Source organism: Tursiops truncatus (genome assembly GCF_011762595.2).
Source record: "Tursiops truncatus isolate mTurTru1 chromosome Y unlocalized genomic scaffold, mTurTru1.mat.Y SUPER_Y_unloc_1, whole genome shotgun sequence".
Lineage (NCBI taxonomy): Eukaryota > Metazoa > Chordata > Mammalia > Artiodactyla > Delphinidae > Tursiops > Tursiops truncatus.
This window is the reverse complement of record NW_022983136.1, coordinates 3,836,053-3,852,003: the sequence shown is the minus strand read 5'-3', so window position 1 is coordinate 3,852,003 and position 15,951 is coordinate 3,836,053. Positions and strand designations below refer to the sequence as shown.

Below are 15,951 nucleotides of genomic sequence, written 5' to 3'. Positions count from 1 at the left end.
GTAAGACTCCAAAGTCGGCAACAAGTACATGAAAAGATTCTCAGCGCCTCATCATTTAGGGAAATGCAAATCCAGATGGAAGATAATAGTTTACTTTCACACATTAGGAAACTGCTATTACCAAAACAAAAAACCAGCCCACAAACTGACCAAAAGACAAATAGCAGAAAACATGTGTTGACCTATACACGGAGAAATTAGAAACCTGGTGCACTGCTGGACAGAATGTAAAATGGAATCGCTGCTGTTGGGGTTTCAAATTATATAATCTAGTAATTCTAATCTAAGCCTATACCCAAATAAAAGCAGGAAGTCAAAAAGAAATTTGCTACACCAATGTTCACAAAAGCATTATTCACAATGGCAAAAAGATACAAACAATCCAAATGTCCAACAACAGAAGAATTAATGAACAAAATGTGCTATATATATATATATTATTCAGTTTTAGAAAGGAATGAAATTCTGTTATATGCTACAATACTGATGAATCTTTAAGACACTATGCTAAATGCAATAAGCAAAACACAAAAGTATGACTCAATTTACATGATATATCTAGGGCAGTCAAATTCATAGGCAGAAAACAACAGTGGTTACTAGAAGCTGGAGGGAAAGGAGAATGGGAAATTATTTAATGGGTACAAAGTTTGTGTTTGGGGTGATAAGAAAGGATGATGGTGATGGTTGCATGACCTTGTGACTGTACTTAATGCCACTCAAGTATATAATTAAAAATAATACAGTAAATTTTATATTATGCATATTTTACCATAATTTGAAAAATATCAACTACAAAAGTCAAAAACTTCAATTAAAATATGAAAAGGACCTAAATAGGTATTTCTCCAAAGGAGTTACATAAATGGTCAACATACACATGAAAAGATGCTTGACATTAGTTATTATAATGAGATGACTACAACCATGTAACAGTCAATAACAAGCATTAGTAGCCATGTGGAAAGCGGAACCCTCATTTGCTACTAGTGGTGTGGTAAACAGTTTAACAAATTAAACATAGATTATCACGTAATCCAGTAATTCCATTCCTAAATACATACTCAAGAAAAATGGAAACTGGTGTTCAAACCAAAAGTGTACAGGAATGTTCACTTAACAAATTCAATACTCTTTCATGATAAAACATTAACAAACAAGGAAAAGAAGGAAAATACCTCAACATAATAAAGGATATACATAAAAAGCCCACAGCTAATTTCACAATCAATAATGAAAGATTGAAAGCTCTTCCTCTAAAGAATAAGAAACAAGAAGAATAAGGAATAAGTCTGATCATTCTTCACAGTACTATTCAGAAAAAGGTACTGGATTGCCTTTCTGGTGGGAGTGTAAAATGACAGAACCACTGTGAAAAATGACATGGTTGCTCTTCAAAAGATTAAACTTTATGTTTCAGGAATTCCACCTCTGGGAATACTATAGGCAAAAGAACTGAAAAAGGGTCTTGCACAGATATCTGTACATCTGTATTCATGAAAGTATTATTCAATATAGCCAAAAGGCAGAAGCAACCCAAATATCCATCAACCAATGAAAAGAAGATCAAATGTAGGAAATTATGACACATGCTACAAGATATAAACCTTGAAGTTTATAAACTCTGAAAACAGTACACCAAGTGAAAGAAGCCAGCCACAAAGGACAAATACATATAAGGTACCTAAGCAGTCAAATTTAGAGAAAGTAAAGTTAGAATCATAGTTGTCAAGAGCTGGAGGAAACACTCCCATTCACCACAGCAACAAAAAGAATAAAATACCTAGGAATAAACCTACCTAAGGAGGCAAAAGACTGTATGCAGAAAACTGTAAGAGACTGATGAAAGAAATTAAAGATGATACAAACGGATGGAGAGGTAGATATATCATGTTCTTGGACTGGAAGAATCAACACTAAAATGACTATAGTAAAAATGACTATACTACCTAAAAGCAATCTACAGATTCAATGCAATCCTTAACAAATTACCAATGGCCTTTTTTACAGAACTAGAACAAAAAATGTTAAAATTTGTATGGAGACACAGAAGACCCTGAATAGCCAAAGCAATTTTGAGGGAAAATGTAAACAGAGTTGGAGGAATCAGACTCCCTGACTTCAGACTACACTACAAAGTTACAGTAATCAAGACAATAGGGTACTGGCACAAAAAACAGAAATATAGATCAATGGAACAGGATAGAAAGCCCAGAGATAAACCCATGCACCTGTGGTCAACTAATCTATGACAAAGGAGGCCAGAATATACAAGGGAGTAAAGACAGTCTCTTCAATAAGTGGTGCTGGGAAAACTGGACAGCTACATGTAAAAGAATGAAATTAGAACATTTCCTAACACCATACACAAAAATAAACTCAAAATAGACTAAAGATCTAAATGTAAGATTGGACACTATAAAACTCTTAGAGGAAAATACAGAAAGAACACTCTTTGACATAAACCACAGCAAGATCTTTTTTGACCAACCTCCTAGAATACTGGAAATAAAAACAAAAATAAACAAATGGGACTTAATGTAACTTAAAAGCTTTTGCACAGCAATGGAAATTACAAACAAGATGAAAAGGCAACCCTCAGAATGGGAGATAACATTTGCAAACGAAATCAATGGACAAAAGATTAATCTCCTAAGTATATAAACAGCACATGCAGTTCAGTATTAAAAAAACAAAAAACCCAATGAAAAAAATGGGTGGAAGACCTAAAGAGACATTTCTCTAAAGAAGACATACAAATGCTCAAGGACTACATGAAAAGATGCTCAACATCACAAATTATTAAAGAAATGAAAATCAAACTTAAAATTAGGTTATCACCTCACACCGGTTAGAATGGGCATAATCAGAAAATCTACAAACAGCAAATGCTGGAGAGGGTGTGGAGAAAAGGAAACCCTCTTGCACTACTGGCGGGAATGTAAATTGACATAGCCACTGTGGAGAACAGTATGCAGGTTCCTTAAAAATCTAAAAACAGAATTACTATATGACCCAGCAATCCCACTACTGGGCATATATCCAGAGAAAACCATAATTCAAAAAGACACACGCACCCCAATGTTCATTGCAGCACTATTTACAACAGCCAGGTCATGGAAGCAACCTAAATGCCCATCGACAGATGAACAGATCAAGAAGATGTGGTACATATATACAATGGAATATTACTCAGCCATAAAAGGGAACGAAATTGGGTCATTTGTAGAGACGTGGATGGATCTAGAGACTCATACAGAGTGAAGTAAGTCAGAAAGAGAAAAACAAATACCGAATATTAATGCATATATGTGGAACCTAGAAAAATGGTAGCGATGAACCGGTTTGCAGGGCAGAAATTGAGACACAGATGTAGAGAACAAACGTATGGACACCAACGGGGGAAAGTGGCTGGGGGGTGGGGTGGGGGTGGTGGGATGAACTGAGAGATTGGGATTAACATGGATACAGTAATATGTATAAAATGGATAACTAATAAGAATCTGCTGTATAAAAAAATAATTTTCAAAAAATAAATAAAAATAGAAAAAAAAAGTAGAACATGTTGCCACTTCTTCTGTGATAGTAAATGCTGCTGAAACATCTGCAAAATGGAGGAAAAAAAAAAGAGAGAAAGATCCCGCATGCTGCAACTAAAGATCCCACATGCAGCAATGAAGATCCTGTATGCCAAAATGAATATCTGGCACAGCCAAATAAATAAATAAACAAATAAATAATTTTTTTTTTTTAAAAGAGAAGCTCTGGGTGATTTTCTTCCTTTTCATTTATATTTTTCAATTTGCCACAATTGATGTAAATACTATTAAAAAAAAACTGGGGGGAAACAGACTCTTCAAGTGTTTCTACATACACACAAACATATATACAGTAACACAGTATACATACACAAAAACTGAATGTGCCTTGCTGAATCTCTATCTTCTTAGAATGAGTACTTCTTAGAATCCAGACTTTTTTGCGGTCTGGATCAATTGTCACATAAGGCTTAACATGTAGGACAATCTATATAAAAAAACCAAACACTAATTTTCTTGGTTGTAACTAGCATGGCAAAACAACAATTATTATAGGGATAATTCATCAATAACACATGAGATGGATTATTTTTTTAGCTTCTTCACCCCAAATAAGGTTGCTTCATCCATCGTATTTTTTGGTTCTGCACTGAGGGAGAGATTGCTAACAAGATTTAGTCAGAATTTAGGACATCTAAATTGACCTCTGAGTAGGTAAGAGATCTCCTTGTATTAAAGAATAAAATGAAGCCATTTCTTGATGCCCTCCTAGTTCTTTCAAATCATAAATGTGTGAACAAGTTAGTTGTAGCATTTGTGTTTTTCTATTATGCAGATAACCAAAAGGTGGTAACTTCCAACAATTACATGTGGGGAAAGAGGAAGGACTACTGTGGATTCTAACAGATAACTGCAAGGTATCATGCTATTCCTTGTGCCTATCCCCAGGAAAATACCAAAGAGGAAAATGTGGTAGTAATAGTGGCTATCCAAATTCTGGGTCACTGACAAGATTTTCCAATGGCATTAAATTTTATTGGCCAGTGTAAATATGAATTACCAACCACATTACCTCCTCCTCAGGAGACAGGTTTCCTTTGCTACTGCTAACAGGAAAACCACTGCCAAATTCTTTGGAATGAATGTCTGCTCCATACTCAACTGTCACATCCTCCTCAATGCTGCTCACCAGCCTCCAGAATTCCTTCTCCACAAGTTCCGTAGGTACCATCTGTGATAACAGGTGTAAAAGATGATCGTAGCCCACTATATTTTGGCCCCACGTGTCCATGAGCACTAAGACTATCAGACACCAATCCCTACATCCGCATTCCACAATCACATACGTGAACAGGCATGTTGAAGTAGTCCACCTTGAAGGAATCAGCCATTTCACCAAAGCTCTGCAAAGTGTACTCCTGGGTAGCCTGCTCAAAGCCAAAGGCTTCCGGGGGTCTCTTACACTCCTGAAATAGAAAATATTTCAGTAAGACAGAGGCAATAGACAACAAACCCCTTCAAAAAACCAGCTAGAGATGTATCTTATGCTATTCCTCCACTTTAATTTTCCAGGTGGAATAGTTTCTTTAATATCTACTAAACTTATTTCCTTTTGTTCCTTTGGTTCACATCATCTGGATTACAGTCCTTCCTGTCTGTCTTAAATTTCTACCATCCTACAGCTACTCTACCCAGCCATTCTCTCATTTACTGTGTCACTGATAGCTAATTATAACCTAACAAAAGTTATTAACTTAGAAAAATGGAGGAACCTACTTTACTCTTCCCTAAAACCAGGAGTCTGTATTAAAAACAATTACCAAGAACTAAATTTAAAACATCTATGGTGGACAGCCCTTACCGCCATGATACACTTTGGGCACCTCCAGACCCCTCTGGGGATTTCAGGAAGGGGTGGCAATAGGCAAAAGATGTGATAATTGTCATCACAGACATCACAAAGAAGAAGTTTATCATCTTCATCCCCTCTAGAGCACATTCGGCAAACATATGAGTCAATCTACCAGGAAAAATAAAATAATATAAGCTGCTTGTTCAAGGAAACTTTATCCTAGGCTTCCAGACCATTCATTCTGAACAGCCACCACCAGTCAATGACTATGCATTGTTCTACTCATGACTTCACTCATGACTTTTCACTGTCTGGTGAAAAATATGACAACATAAATAATTACTATGCATGTTAAGAAATGAACCATAATTAAGGTGTGTTGGAAGAAACAAAAAGTAGACTTTATTTAAGTTTCACGGTACAAACCCAAAGCATGAAGGTACATACTAGCATAGATCATTCAGAGAATTACCTATGTTAGTAATAGCTGGTATAGACTGCAAGTTGAATATAAATAGGTCCAATGACCCACTATCCAGTTATACCTGCTATTCTAATGTGAAGTTTAATAGGTTTCCATTTCATTTAACTGTCTTCAGTTTAGATAATGAATTGGATAGGTCATAAGGAGAGAAAGATTAAGGCAAGGTCTAACAACTTGGATTCTTAGCTACTACAGAAATAATTTATTATTAAGTACACTTTAAAAAGAAGACACACTAGTAGACTTTTACCAGGAAGGATTCATTACTGAAAAATTACTTGCAGTGAGGATAGGCTACATTGGGAGAATGCAGAAGTAACAAGATCAGTAAAGGGCAAAAAGACACAACTGAGAGTGGGAAAAAAAAATCTGCTGAGTGTATGGAGGTAGACACACACACATAAATTCTCTTATTAATCTGTAGATATAATAATTTGTCAAGAACATGTATATGTAAATATATGTATTTACACACATACATAAATATATGTAAATTTATAAAATATACACGTTTATACACAGATATATACATTGGCATATACTTACATATATGTATGTAGGCAGTTACCCTCAGTCACAGCAATTCCAATACTATATATATACACCACGTAAGTGTCTACATAGCTTACCTAAAGTCATGTAATTTAATAGTATTATCTATAGTAGTCCCAATCTGGAAAGTACTAAAAACACAGGGTTAAGTGGGGACACAATCCCAATGGTGGTAGTAACGATAATCTCTCAGTGGACATGATTAAGAGGAAGGAAAAAGCAAATTTATCACTTTATAAAAATGTAGCAACTCTAGCATACTAAAGAGATTATAAAATCTTTCAGATGAGGTGGAAGAAAAGGTGAAAAGAAAGATTTATATACATAAAAGACTTAAGTAAAGCAAGATCATAGGAGAGGCACTACTATGTAAAATGTGATTTTTAGAGCCCTGAAGCATTTGCCAGAAAACAGCTCTTTCACATAATTTATATTTAATCACATTGTCTCCTACTACATTAAGATGTAAAAGTTAAGAATGTGCTTATCACTGGAGTTGAAAAGACACAAAAATTTGGAGGAAATTTCTGATATAGAACATAGGATATGAACTTTGCTCCTGACTATAATACTTGAGTATGTTCTTTCTCCCTCCTGGCCGTCACTGTCTTCATATTTAAAGGGCTTAGAAGTAAACTGAAGGAAGGAGAAAGTAAGGTGCGATAAAATAATTTTAGCTTCCACCTCGTCCTGATAGTTCATAAACAGTGTTAAGAGTCCTTACAAACTGGGTATTGCTTTGATTCTTCCGCAGCTGCATGGTCATCTTGGTGCAGGGCTCTAGGCTGTTACTCGAATCCTCCTTGGGCAGTGCCGACATCACTTCCCAGTTCCCACTCGGTTCCTCCTTCATTGTAACAGTTGAGGGGCATATGACCCCTTCTTTATCTAGGGGAGTCAGAAACAAACCTGAAAACAAACAAATCCATCTGCCATCAGGATTAACAAACTGTCTCCCCCATGGTACTTTAGTACTTTACCCTTCACTTTGCCTCATAGCCTATTAGGCTTCACCTTTCTTCCGTAAAGTCTTATCCTTGGCTACAAGGCCCAAGCCCATCATCTTGGGACCTGCCCCATAGATTTGTAGCTTCTTCAGCTCTGGGTTTTTCTCAATGTCTTCTTCTGTGGGTTCTGGCTGTTGAAAGAAGGTTCAGAGAAGGAAGTGGTTTTATATAAACGGGCATTATGCTTAAGATCTAGACTTTCAATTCGCAAAATATTCCAGCAGTATAAATGGAAAAGAGGTCATAAAAATTCAAGTCAGTCAACAGCCTCCACCTTGTTTACTGATGGATGTATTTTTATCTGTGGGTAAGGGGTGACCAGGGATGGACAAACGAAGACAGAAATTTGAGAGGTAATAGTCTCGATTTTTTTCACACTATGAAGGATATGGTACAGTACTCCAGTATGTTAAGCTTAAGTATCACAAAATATATAACTTATACCAAAGAGTACAATAAATAAATTATAAAAAAAGCCCCTTTCTGCAACTCAGTTGAAGACGCAAATGGGAAGATAAGAGGACTCCTACTATTCTACTGTTCTGTTTGAACTCAGATAATAAGAAATAATTCCCTTCTCCTGACAATGTATTTAAAGACCTAGGAAAGCAGAAATGTTATGTGTCAAAAAATACACACATTATATGCCATTTTCAGTACATCTCTTTTTAGTGAACACCACGAAATGTATTTTATCGACTGTATCAGTTTTGAACAAAAACTTGAATTTAAGCTCTATTACATTTCTTCTTTGCATCTAAAATCTGACGTTATCTAACTTTTATTCTACATATATATAAAAACACATATGATAACCGATTTCCTGGTTTTATTTCCAAAATAATTTATGCAAACAGTATATATATTGTATGACCATATCCATGACAAACACAGCATTAACTAGGGACACAGTGGTAGCAAAGATATCACTCAGTGATTAGGCAGAAATGATTAAAAGAAACGAAACACAGGAGGCTTGAGTTTAAAAGGAGCATCAACATATATATCTGTCCCCTAGCTTATTATTCTATTATTATGGCATCAGGAAAGATTCAACCTACTCTTTTATTTTATTTTTTTTTGGTATTATAAACAAATGATGTAATTACTTATACTAATCATGTTCTAAATTTTTTATATTTTATGTTTTGACATCTTTTGAAGGGCCTTGCTGACTGGGGAGACTGTTCCTCCCAGGTCTAGCTAATTTCTAGAGGCAACAAACAACTGTCATATACAAACTAACTAATCCCAAGTCCATACCCCCAACCACCTCCTTATCTAACACTTACAAATGACGACCATGGTTTGGTTCCTGGCCAAATCAACCTCTGGCCAGGAACCAAACAACTAGGAAAATTCCCTAGGCCCCAAAGCTTGCTGGGATTATTCAAACCAGCCAGTTAGTTCTAGGATGTTTACCCTACTTTGCCTTGCTTTCCCTGAGGATACGCTGATAAAGGCTGTGGCCTATGCCTTCTCCCTACTCTTTTCTGCCCCCCACAGACACTAATGTTTCCTTCCTCCTGTCGCCCCATGTGGCATGGTATTCCTCTTGCTTCTAGGGGCACTGTGAGTAACATTAAAACTTTTCTTTCAAAGGCACTGAGATCTCCCTGTTGGCATTCAGGCATTTTTATAAATTAAGTCCTGGGAACAAATTATAATACTCATATAATGGCTGCATGCTATTATGAAAGATTAATTGAGTTAAAACAGGAGTGCATGCACATCTAAAATTTGAATTAAAAATTTTAATTTTAGTACAATCTTTCACCCTACCAACAATATACTAAGATCCCTAGTTCCTTATCCTTGACACATTTTCGCTTTTTGGCCAATTAGTTATTGTAAAAAAAAATATGTTACTATTTTATATTTTCAATTTGTAAGGTAAAACATTTAATTATTTAGTAAGGTTAATGTAAGAGGAATCTTGAAAACACACTGTGAAAGACAACTGCATCAGTTTGTAGGCATGGGACTCCTAGGTGCCTTGTACGTTTATAATTTCCCCTTATATCATATTAACTATACCATGACATATTCCCTTAATATACTCTATAGGTGATGGCTGGCAAACCAAATACCTTTTAAAAGACCTAATACCTGCTTGTCTTAAAATATGAACTAACACAGTACTACTCTTAATCTTTCAGACATCTTACTATTAATTCCTATATTACATACACTTATGTATGAAGTGGAAAAACGATGTACATGTTAGTCCTCACAATTTCTTTGTCACTAGATTTACTTGTTTTCTTTTCTGCTTTACTTAGAATTTATTTGTATTTTTTCCCTGGTAATAATGTTTTGGAAATACAACCCCTTTCTTTATTTTAGTAACCATATGGTTTTCAAGAATTTTTAAAATCTTTCCAGCACAGTGGACAATCCCATTCGACTAAAGATCATTTTGATTGTGAAAATTTTTTTGCTCTTGACTGGCACTGACAACTTTCAAACGTATCTGTTTCCAAGTTATTACCTGCTCAGTTTTTCTTATTCAACTCATTTTCAGACACCTGTCTCTATAAAGAACTAAAGTATTAATGCAGAATCCATTTCAATTTCAATAATCTGAACATCACTATTACTCATTTCTTCATTCTACATTACAGTGTTAAGTATTTTAAAACTTAATAGTACTAAGATTATTCACAACATAACTAAAGATACACACAACCTTATGCTAAGATATTTCAGAAGTAGACACATTCAAAATTTTATGAAAATATACGCAGACATACAAAACAGGCTAAGCAAAACAGGCTAAGCCAAATAATAAGACTGTACCTGTTCATATTTAAAATTTTCTGTACATTATGATGTGTGACATCTTGAAAGGTTTTCTGGCAGTGGAGAGACTGCCCCTTCCAGGCTAGCAAATTCTTCAAGATTGGACTCACCAGAGAGCACACGTTGATAAGCAAACTAACCAGCCCAGAGCCATATGTCCTGTGTCTGGCTCCTGCACCCCAGGAGGCAACATTTCTCTGCCATAATCATGCAGGGTCAGGTGTCAGGAAAGTAGGGACCACCCTGCAAGTCAAAGCTCGCTGAAATTGTTCAAAGTAGCCAATCCCAACCTGCCCTTCCCTTGGAAACCTAAATAAAGGCTGTGGTTTAGGCTCACCCTTCTCTCCTGCCCCACACTCATGTTTCTATTATATTTTGTTTTCCTGAGCCTTTCTTATGTCACCTCATCTGACTGCCCATCTCATAAAAGAACACATAATGAAAACCAATGGTTTAAAAAATAAACTATATAGTATGCTTAATAAAAACATCACAAGATTCACAAAAGTTCACCCTTAAGACAACAATAGAAGAATACACGTTTGCTTTTAAAATGTACAAAAGGAAAACTACAAAAGAAAAATACTGCACACCATACCTATGAAACAACTCATTCACTTTCAATTAATTCAACCGTGAACCAGCTATAGGTTAAAAAAGAAAAATGTCTTATACAAATGGACTGTCCCTAAAAGGGAGTCCTAGATGAACTTTGGCAGTTTGTAGGGAAAAACAACCAGGCACTCACATCAGGCTGTAGTCTTTTTGCCCGCCGACTATAGCTGCTGAACTTGGAAGGCTGTACAGACTGTCTAAGGGGAATGCTGTGGGGTTTGTATTCCTTGTCTTTCTCCTCAGTGTCAAATGGTTGAGTGTTACACTGCTGGGGATACAGGGAAAAGTGAAGTATCAGGAAATGTGTAATATTCACAATCAGCAAATAACTGATTCTCTCATCCTAAATCTCTGGCAAGAAAAGCTGTACTTCTTGGTAAATTATAGAAATCTACCCTTCTGTTCTTTGGAATGACAGAACACATCATGAAAATTCCTCTACATCTTTGCATACATATAAGCAGTAGAGCCTAGTGAAGGCCCACAGTCTTGGACCAAGGTTTGAACCTGGACTTCCCCCCTTACTTTCTGTGTGCCTTATGCACTTCAAATCTAATAAAACCAGGTAAGCTAAATTTAATATGTTTGCACACATACATGATACACACGTAGTTTTAAAAAGAGTTCTGGAGGTAATAAAACCTAAAAAGTTATTATTTAAGATAACCAGCTAAATCAGTTGCCACTCCTTGTTAAGCCCAAGTCACACCATGGTTTTATTCCTAAACTCTTTTTACATGAACTATCCTCCGAAAATTTAATAACTCTTAAGAATTATCTTTTTCACAGAGGATGACTAAAATAAGAACTGCTTTTCTCTAACTCCTACTTTAAGACCTTGTCCATGAAAACCCTAAGACAGAGGGAAAGGACACTCCACTTCCCATGATCTAACCTAGAAGGTGTAAAACCTCTTCACACATGCTACAAAATATTTTACAGGGGCAATTCTTGGAATTTCTAATTTTGTCAATGAGCTTAAAACTCTCTAAACCTTGACTATTCAGAAGAAATCCCAACCAGAAAAGGGAAGGTAAGAGGAAAAACAGCAAAATCACATTAGGCTCCAAACCAGCTAAGGGACCTCACCAGAAGGTTAGCTCCAGACTGAAACATTTCATAAGGATAAATGATACGTTCATAGTGAGATCGTAACAGGGAGCCAATGTTTTTGCCTGCTGGGTAGTTGAGGCGCTGGGCAACTCGGGCCCATCGTCGGTCCTTACAGATGGCTTCATAGCCACCTTCCTCCATCACAATCTGAAAGGATAAGAAAGGGTATAGATTAACTGTGAACACACTGGAAAAACCTAAAAAATTGCAATGAGGCTTAAAATGAGTGCTCTCTGCCCCCCAGTACCAATGATTCCAGGTCTCAAATATTGTGTCAAGCAATGTTGGCAGGACTATGAACCAAGTGAAAGTTAAATTAGGGTTTTCATCTTGAAGACTGAGCCCTAGTTTACCTGCTCTAGTACTAGTTGGTATAGGAAGTCCCATCAGACTGAAAATCTGCATACAAGTGACTCTCTCTAGGTCCTGGTTTCTATGAAAATCTAATAAATCACTGCTGGAGCACTGAGGGAAAAGATGTTGGCGGACTCTTGTGTTCTTTCCTTTCCTGTCCAAAGACAATGTTCAACAACAGATGTGTCCAAAGTAAGGTTTTTTATTTGTTTTTCCTTTTAAAAGCAGAAGTACTCTTACCTTACTAAGACTGTAGAGGTCCAAGATCCTCCGCTCCACATTGGGAATTTTTAAAGAAGAACCTTGAATTTCCCAGAATTTTGCAATCTGGTCCAAATAATTCAGTTTCACTCTGGTCTGAGCCTAGAGAATAGAGAGCCCTATGAGTTTGTCTTACTCCTTATCCGAACTTTGGTGCAGTATGAAATGGATGAGCAAGTATCGTTCTGTATTTTCTATGGTTTTCTACTAGGCTAGAATCTAGGCTTCACTGCCTTTAACACCACTGTTGTCCATAAAAAGCTCAAATAAACTAATTCTTTCACGTGAGAGGAGGAACTCAGAAAGTGATGCCTCAAAGTCAAAACACTTCGTGCCTAAGTTTAAAGCGTTATCTTTGGGCTTACTGAATGCTGAATAAGAGTATTTAGGCTCAATCTAATATCTTCCTCCAGATAGCCATCTAGAGTCTACAGAAACACAACTCAAGGGAATAAAGTAGTTTTCCTTTCCATGTCAAAAACTTAAGACATGAGACCAGTTTATGAATTATCATTCTCTTACCCTAAGTCATTTTGGTGCTTTTAGTCACCAACCACAGTCAAAACTTCTAACAGACAATGCCAAACCATTCATATACTTTCCAAAAATAATACTAAACCGAATATGGACACTCTTGAGTACTTTAAAAAACAAGATTTTCCTCTCCTACTTACTCTAACCCATTCTTAAATACAGTCATACATACACCACCACCAGCCTTAAGGTAGAAATTCAGGAGGCCAGATTTTTGCTCTGTACTTTGCTTTTGTTAAAGAAATCAGGGAAAATCCAAAATAATAAAATACAAAGGTATGGGGGAAAAAATGGGAAAGACAGTATCTCTTTTCTTGATAGGTCTAGTTTTAGCCCATTTATGGCAGAAAAAAATATGTGATTCATCTCCCTAAATTTAAACCCTCTATATGTCCTGCCATTCTGCACAAGACTTTTTGCAGGATCAATATTGTTGGAAATAATGAAGCTGGTGTTACAATCAAAATATATTTACTTCAAAACCTAACCTCTTAAATGCGTTGTTATCAAACTACAAGCAAAACAAGATTACAGCTGAGATTCCACTCTAAGAGGGTGACTTAAATATTAAAATACCTCTAGTTCATTTAGCCTCTGGATGCGTGGAGTAAATTTGAAGTTGTCGACTTCTACTGCGAACGGAGGCTGCCAGTCCTATAATAAAGAGAAACAACTTGGTTATTATGGCATAACAAAGGATAAAGATAGAACTAGAACCACCTGTTTCTATCTTAATATCCCTCACTTTTAAGACATTATTATTTTTGCCTCTAAAAGCCTCAAGCTGTTGCATCTTTAACACTAGGTCACTGGGAAAAAAAAAATCTACTAATCCAAAGGTCTGCTTGGTATGTCTCCTCCAAAAAAAGACAACAAACAGAAACAAAAGAAAAAAGTCCCAAATTCTGACAAAATGAGGCCTAAAGCTCACTTTAAGAACAAAGGACAAAAAGGCTGTGAGAAAGGTCCTTACTGAAATGAGGATAACCCTATTATGAACAAGAAACTGTTTAATTTTCAAACTTAGACCATTATCTTTTCCTACTCTTGGTGGTCTGGAAAAGATGAACCAATGCATAACTACTATACCGAGAAAAGTACTGCCATTGAAATAGAAAAAAAGAGAATCTGGGAGTCTGGCTCAGCATGTAACTAATGAGCAGCATGCTGTGCAGTAAGTGGACATCTACTCTGGATGTCATATTAGTTGTTTAAACTGATGGCCTAGGTTCATTTCAATTTGCATTCAAAATTCAGTCAAATAACGGTTTCAATTAGCAGTTTTAAGTATCCCAAAACAGAAGAGAAGACTCTAAGTGAAATAACAGTACTTCGGTTGGTGGTAGGGGTTCCATATCCCTTCCCATTTTTAGGTATGTTTATTATACACATCGCAGGTCATATGAGAAAATGTAAACAACGGAGGCTCAGTGGCACAAATTCATGCAACTTTTCATCGGTTCAATTACATATCAAATAACTTGGAATGAACAAAATGTCATTTAAAGAAAGTATAAAAGACACATATCCCTATAATAGAGATGGGTGTAACACTGGCACAGTTGAGAATTGGTACCGATTCAGGTTTTTTAGTTATTCACATAAATTTTTTGTTACTCCACGAAGTCTAGTGATAGGATATTAGTTTTCCGACACCAGCGCGTTTTAGTCAAACATTTACAAGGGGAGAAACTAGGAGCTACCTGGAGGATTCAATTAACTGGTTCCGAATCTAAGGCGTTGTTAAAGTAGCACAGTGGTCCTGCGGTCACTGCAAAAGTCACCTTCAGGCCAAATTCTGCTTTAGAGGCTTACCGCGGGTGGGCGAATCTTGCAAATACCCGATTTCTCGGCAATGGGCCTGATTTTCGCGATGTAGCCTAGGGGGTCTCGAAATTCTGCCCAACTAGGCTCGAACACCGGACACTCTGGCGGCGCTAGGAAGTCGTCCGTCCCCGGTTGCATGTCGGGCCCGAACGCTAATCTGTAAAATACGATTTTGCTGTTTTTTTCAATAGCGCATGGATCCTTACTACATAAAAAGTAAGTGCCACACAGCCTTTATTTTCTAGTAAACTCCCGAGTTATTTTAACGCATTTACCTGCTTACCAATCGTCAAGGACGCGTTTTAACAACCACCATCTTGAACCGCCAGCCTTTCCGGTCTCTTTGCGTGCCGTGTCACTCCGCGCACCGATTCTTCAGCAGTTATCTACAAACCTGAACGACGTTCTGAACGCCAGGTAAAAGCTGAGATTGCAGAAGCAAGTTCACCACCGTAAAATCACCACAAATTAGCCGCTAGCGTGATATTAAGTAGTTCTTTAACGGAACAGAGGGGTAGAGTTACGACCAGAAGCACCGGATCTTTTTTTTAATGTGCCATTGCGCATGTTACGCCTGCGCATTAGCGAGGAAAAAAAAAATCTGAAGAATCACCAGTGTGGCTGAGCACTGAACCTGCAGCCCAAATGTTCCTCCGTTACTCCACCAGTGTAAACCACAGCAACGTGCCTGCGTTTGCCAAAACGCAGTTTCTCTAGACCCTTACCGAGTTATCTGTGACAGGCCAGGCTTTATGGGAAAAGAACCCGTTGCAGGAGTTTTACAAACCTGGAACCATGATAGAATATAATTTATTTACGTTCATGTACAGTACTTCACTCACGACCCACTTTCCATGCGCACGTTTATTATTCCATTTATGCAAACTGCAGATTGGATTCTTAATAGCAAAAAAAAAAAAAAAAAAAGCAAAAAACAAAAGTACCGTGAAAACACTCTGACTACAACTTGTCCCGCTTATTTCTACGTTATTCTTTCAGTGGATGGAATAA

The 15,951-nt window shown here is 36.8% G+C and overlaps 1 protein-coding gene across 10 annotated transcripts in view; it reads right to left on the bottom strand.

The window, feature by feature from the left end:
- Positions 1–15,428, bottom strand: part of LOC117310589 (lysine-specific demethylase 5D-like) — a 43,884-nt gene extending 28,456 nt beyond the window's left edge. The window contains exons 1-12 of one of the 10 annotated variants that reach the window (XM_033850295.2): positions 15,224–15,428; positions 14,929–15,097; positions 13,690–13,767; positions 12,559–12,681; positions 11,941–12,111; positions 10,985–11,116; positions 7,442–7,565; positions 7,152–7,336; positions 5,401–5,559; positions 4,886–5,005; positions 4,612–4,770; positions 3,910–4,026 (exon numbers count right to left, since the gene is read on the bottom strand). In XM_033850295.2, the coding sequence (XP_033706186.1) occupies positions 3,910–4,026; positions 4,612–4,770; positions 4,886–5,005; positions 5,401–5,559; positions 7,152–7,336; positions 7,442–7,565; positions 10,985–11,116; positions 11,941–12,111; positions 12,559–12,681; positions 13,690–13,767; positions 14,929–15,078 (1,518 nt within the window). In that variant the 5' untranslated portion in view covers positions 15,079–15,097; positions 15,224–15,428. Of the gene's footprint in view, positions 1–3,909; positions 4,027–4,611; positions 4,771–4,885; positions 5,006–5,400; positions 5,560–7,151; positions 7,357–7,441; positions 7,566–10,984; positions 11,120–11,940; positions 12,112–12,558; positions 12,682–13,689; positions 13,768–14,928; positions 15,098–15,215 lie in introns of those variants that run through there. The other 9 variants (XM_033850294.1, XM_033850293.1, XM_033850297.1 and 6 more) reach the window with 9 other exon arrangements.
- Positions 15,429–15,951: the final 523 nt, after the last annotated feature.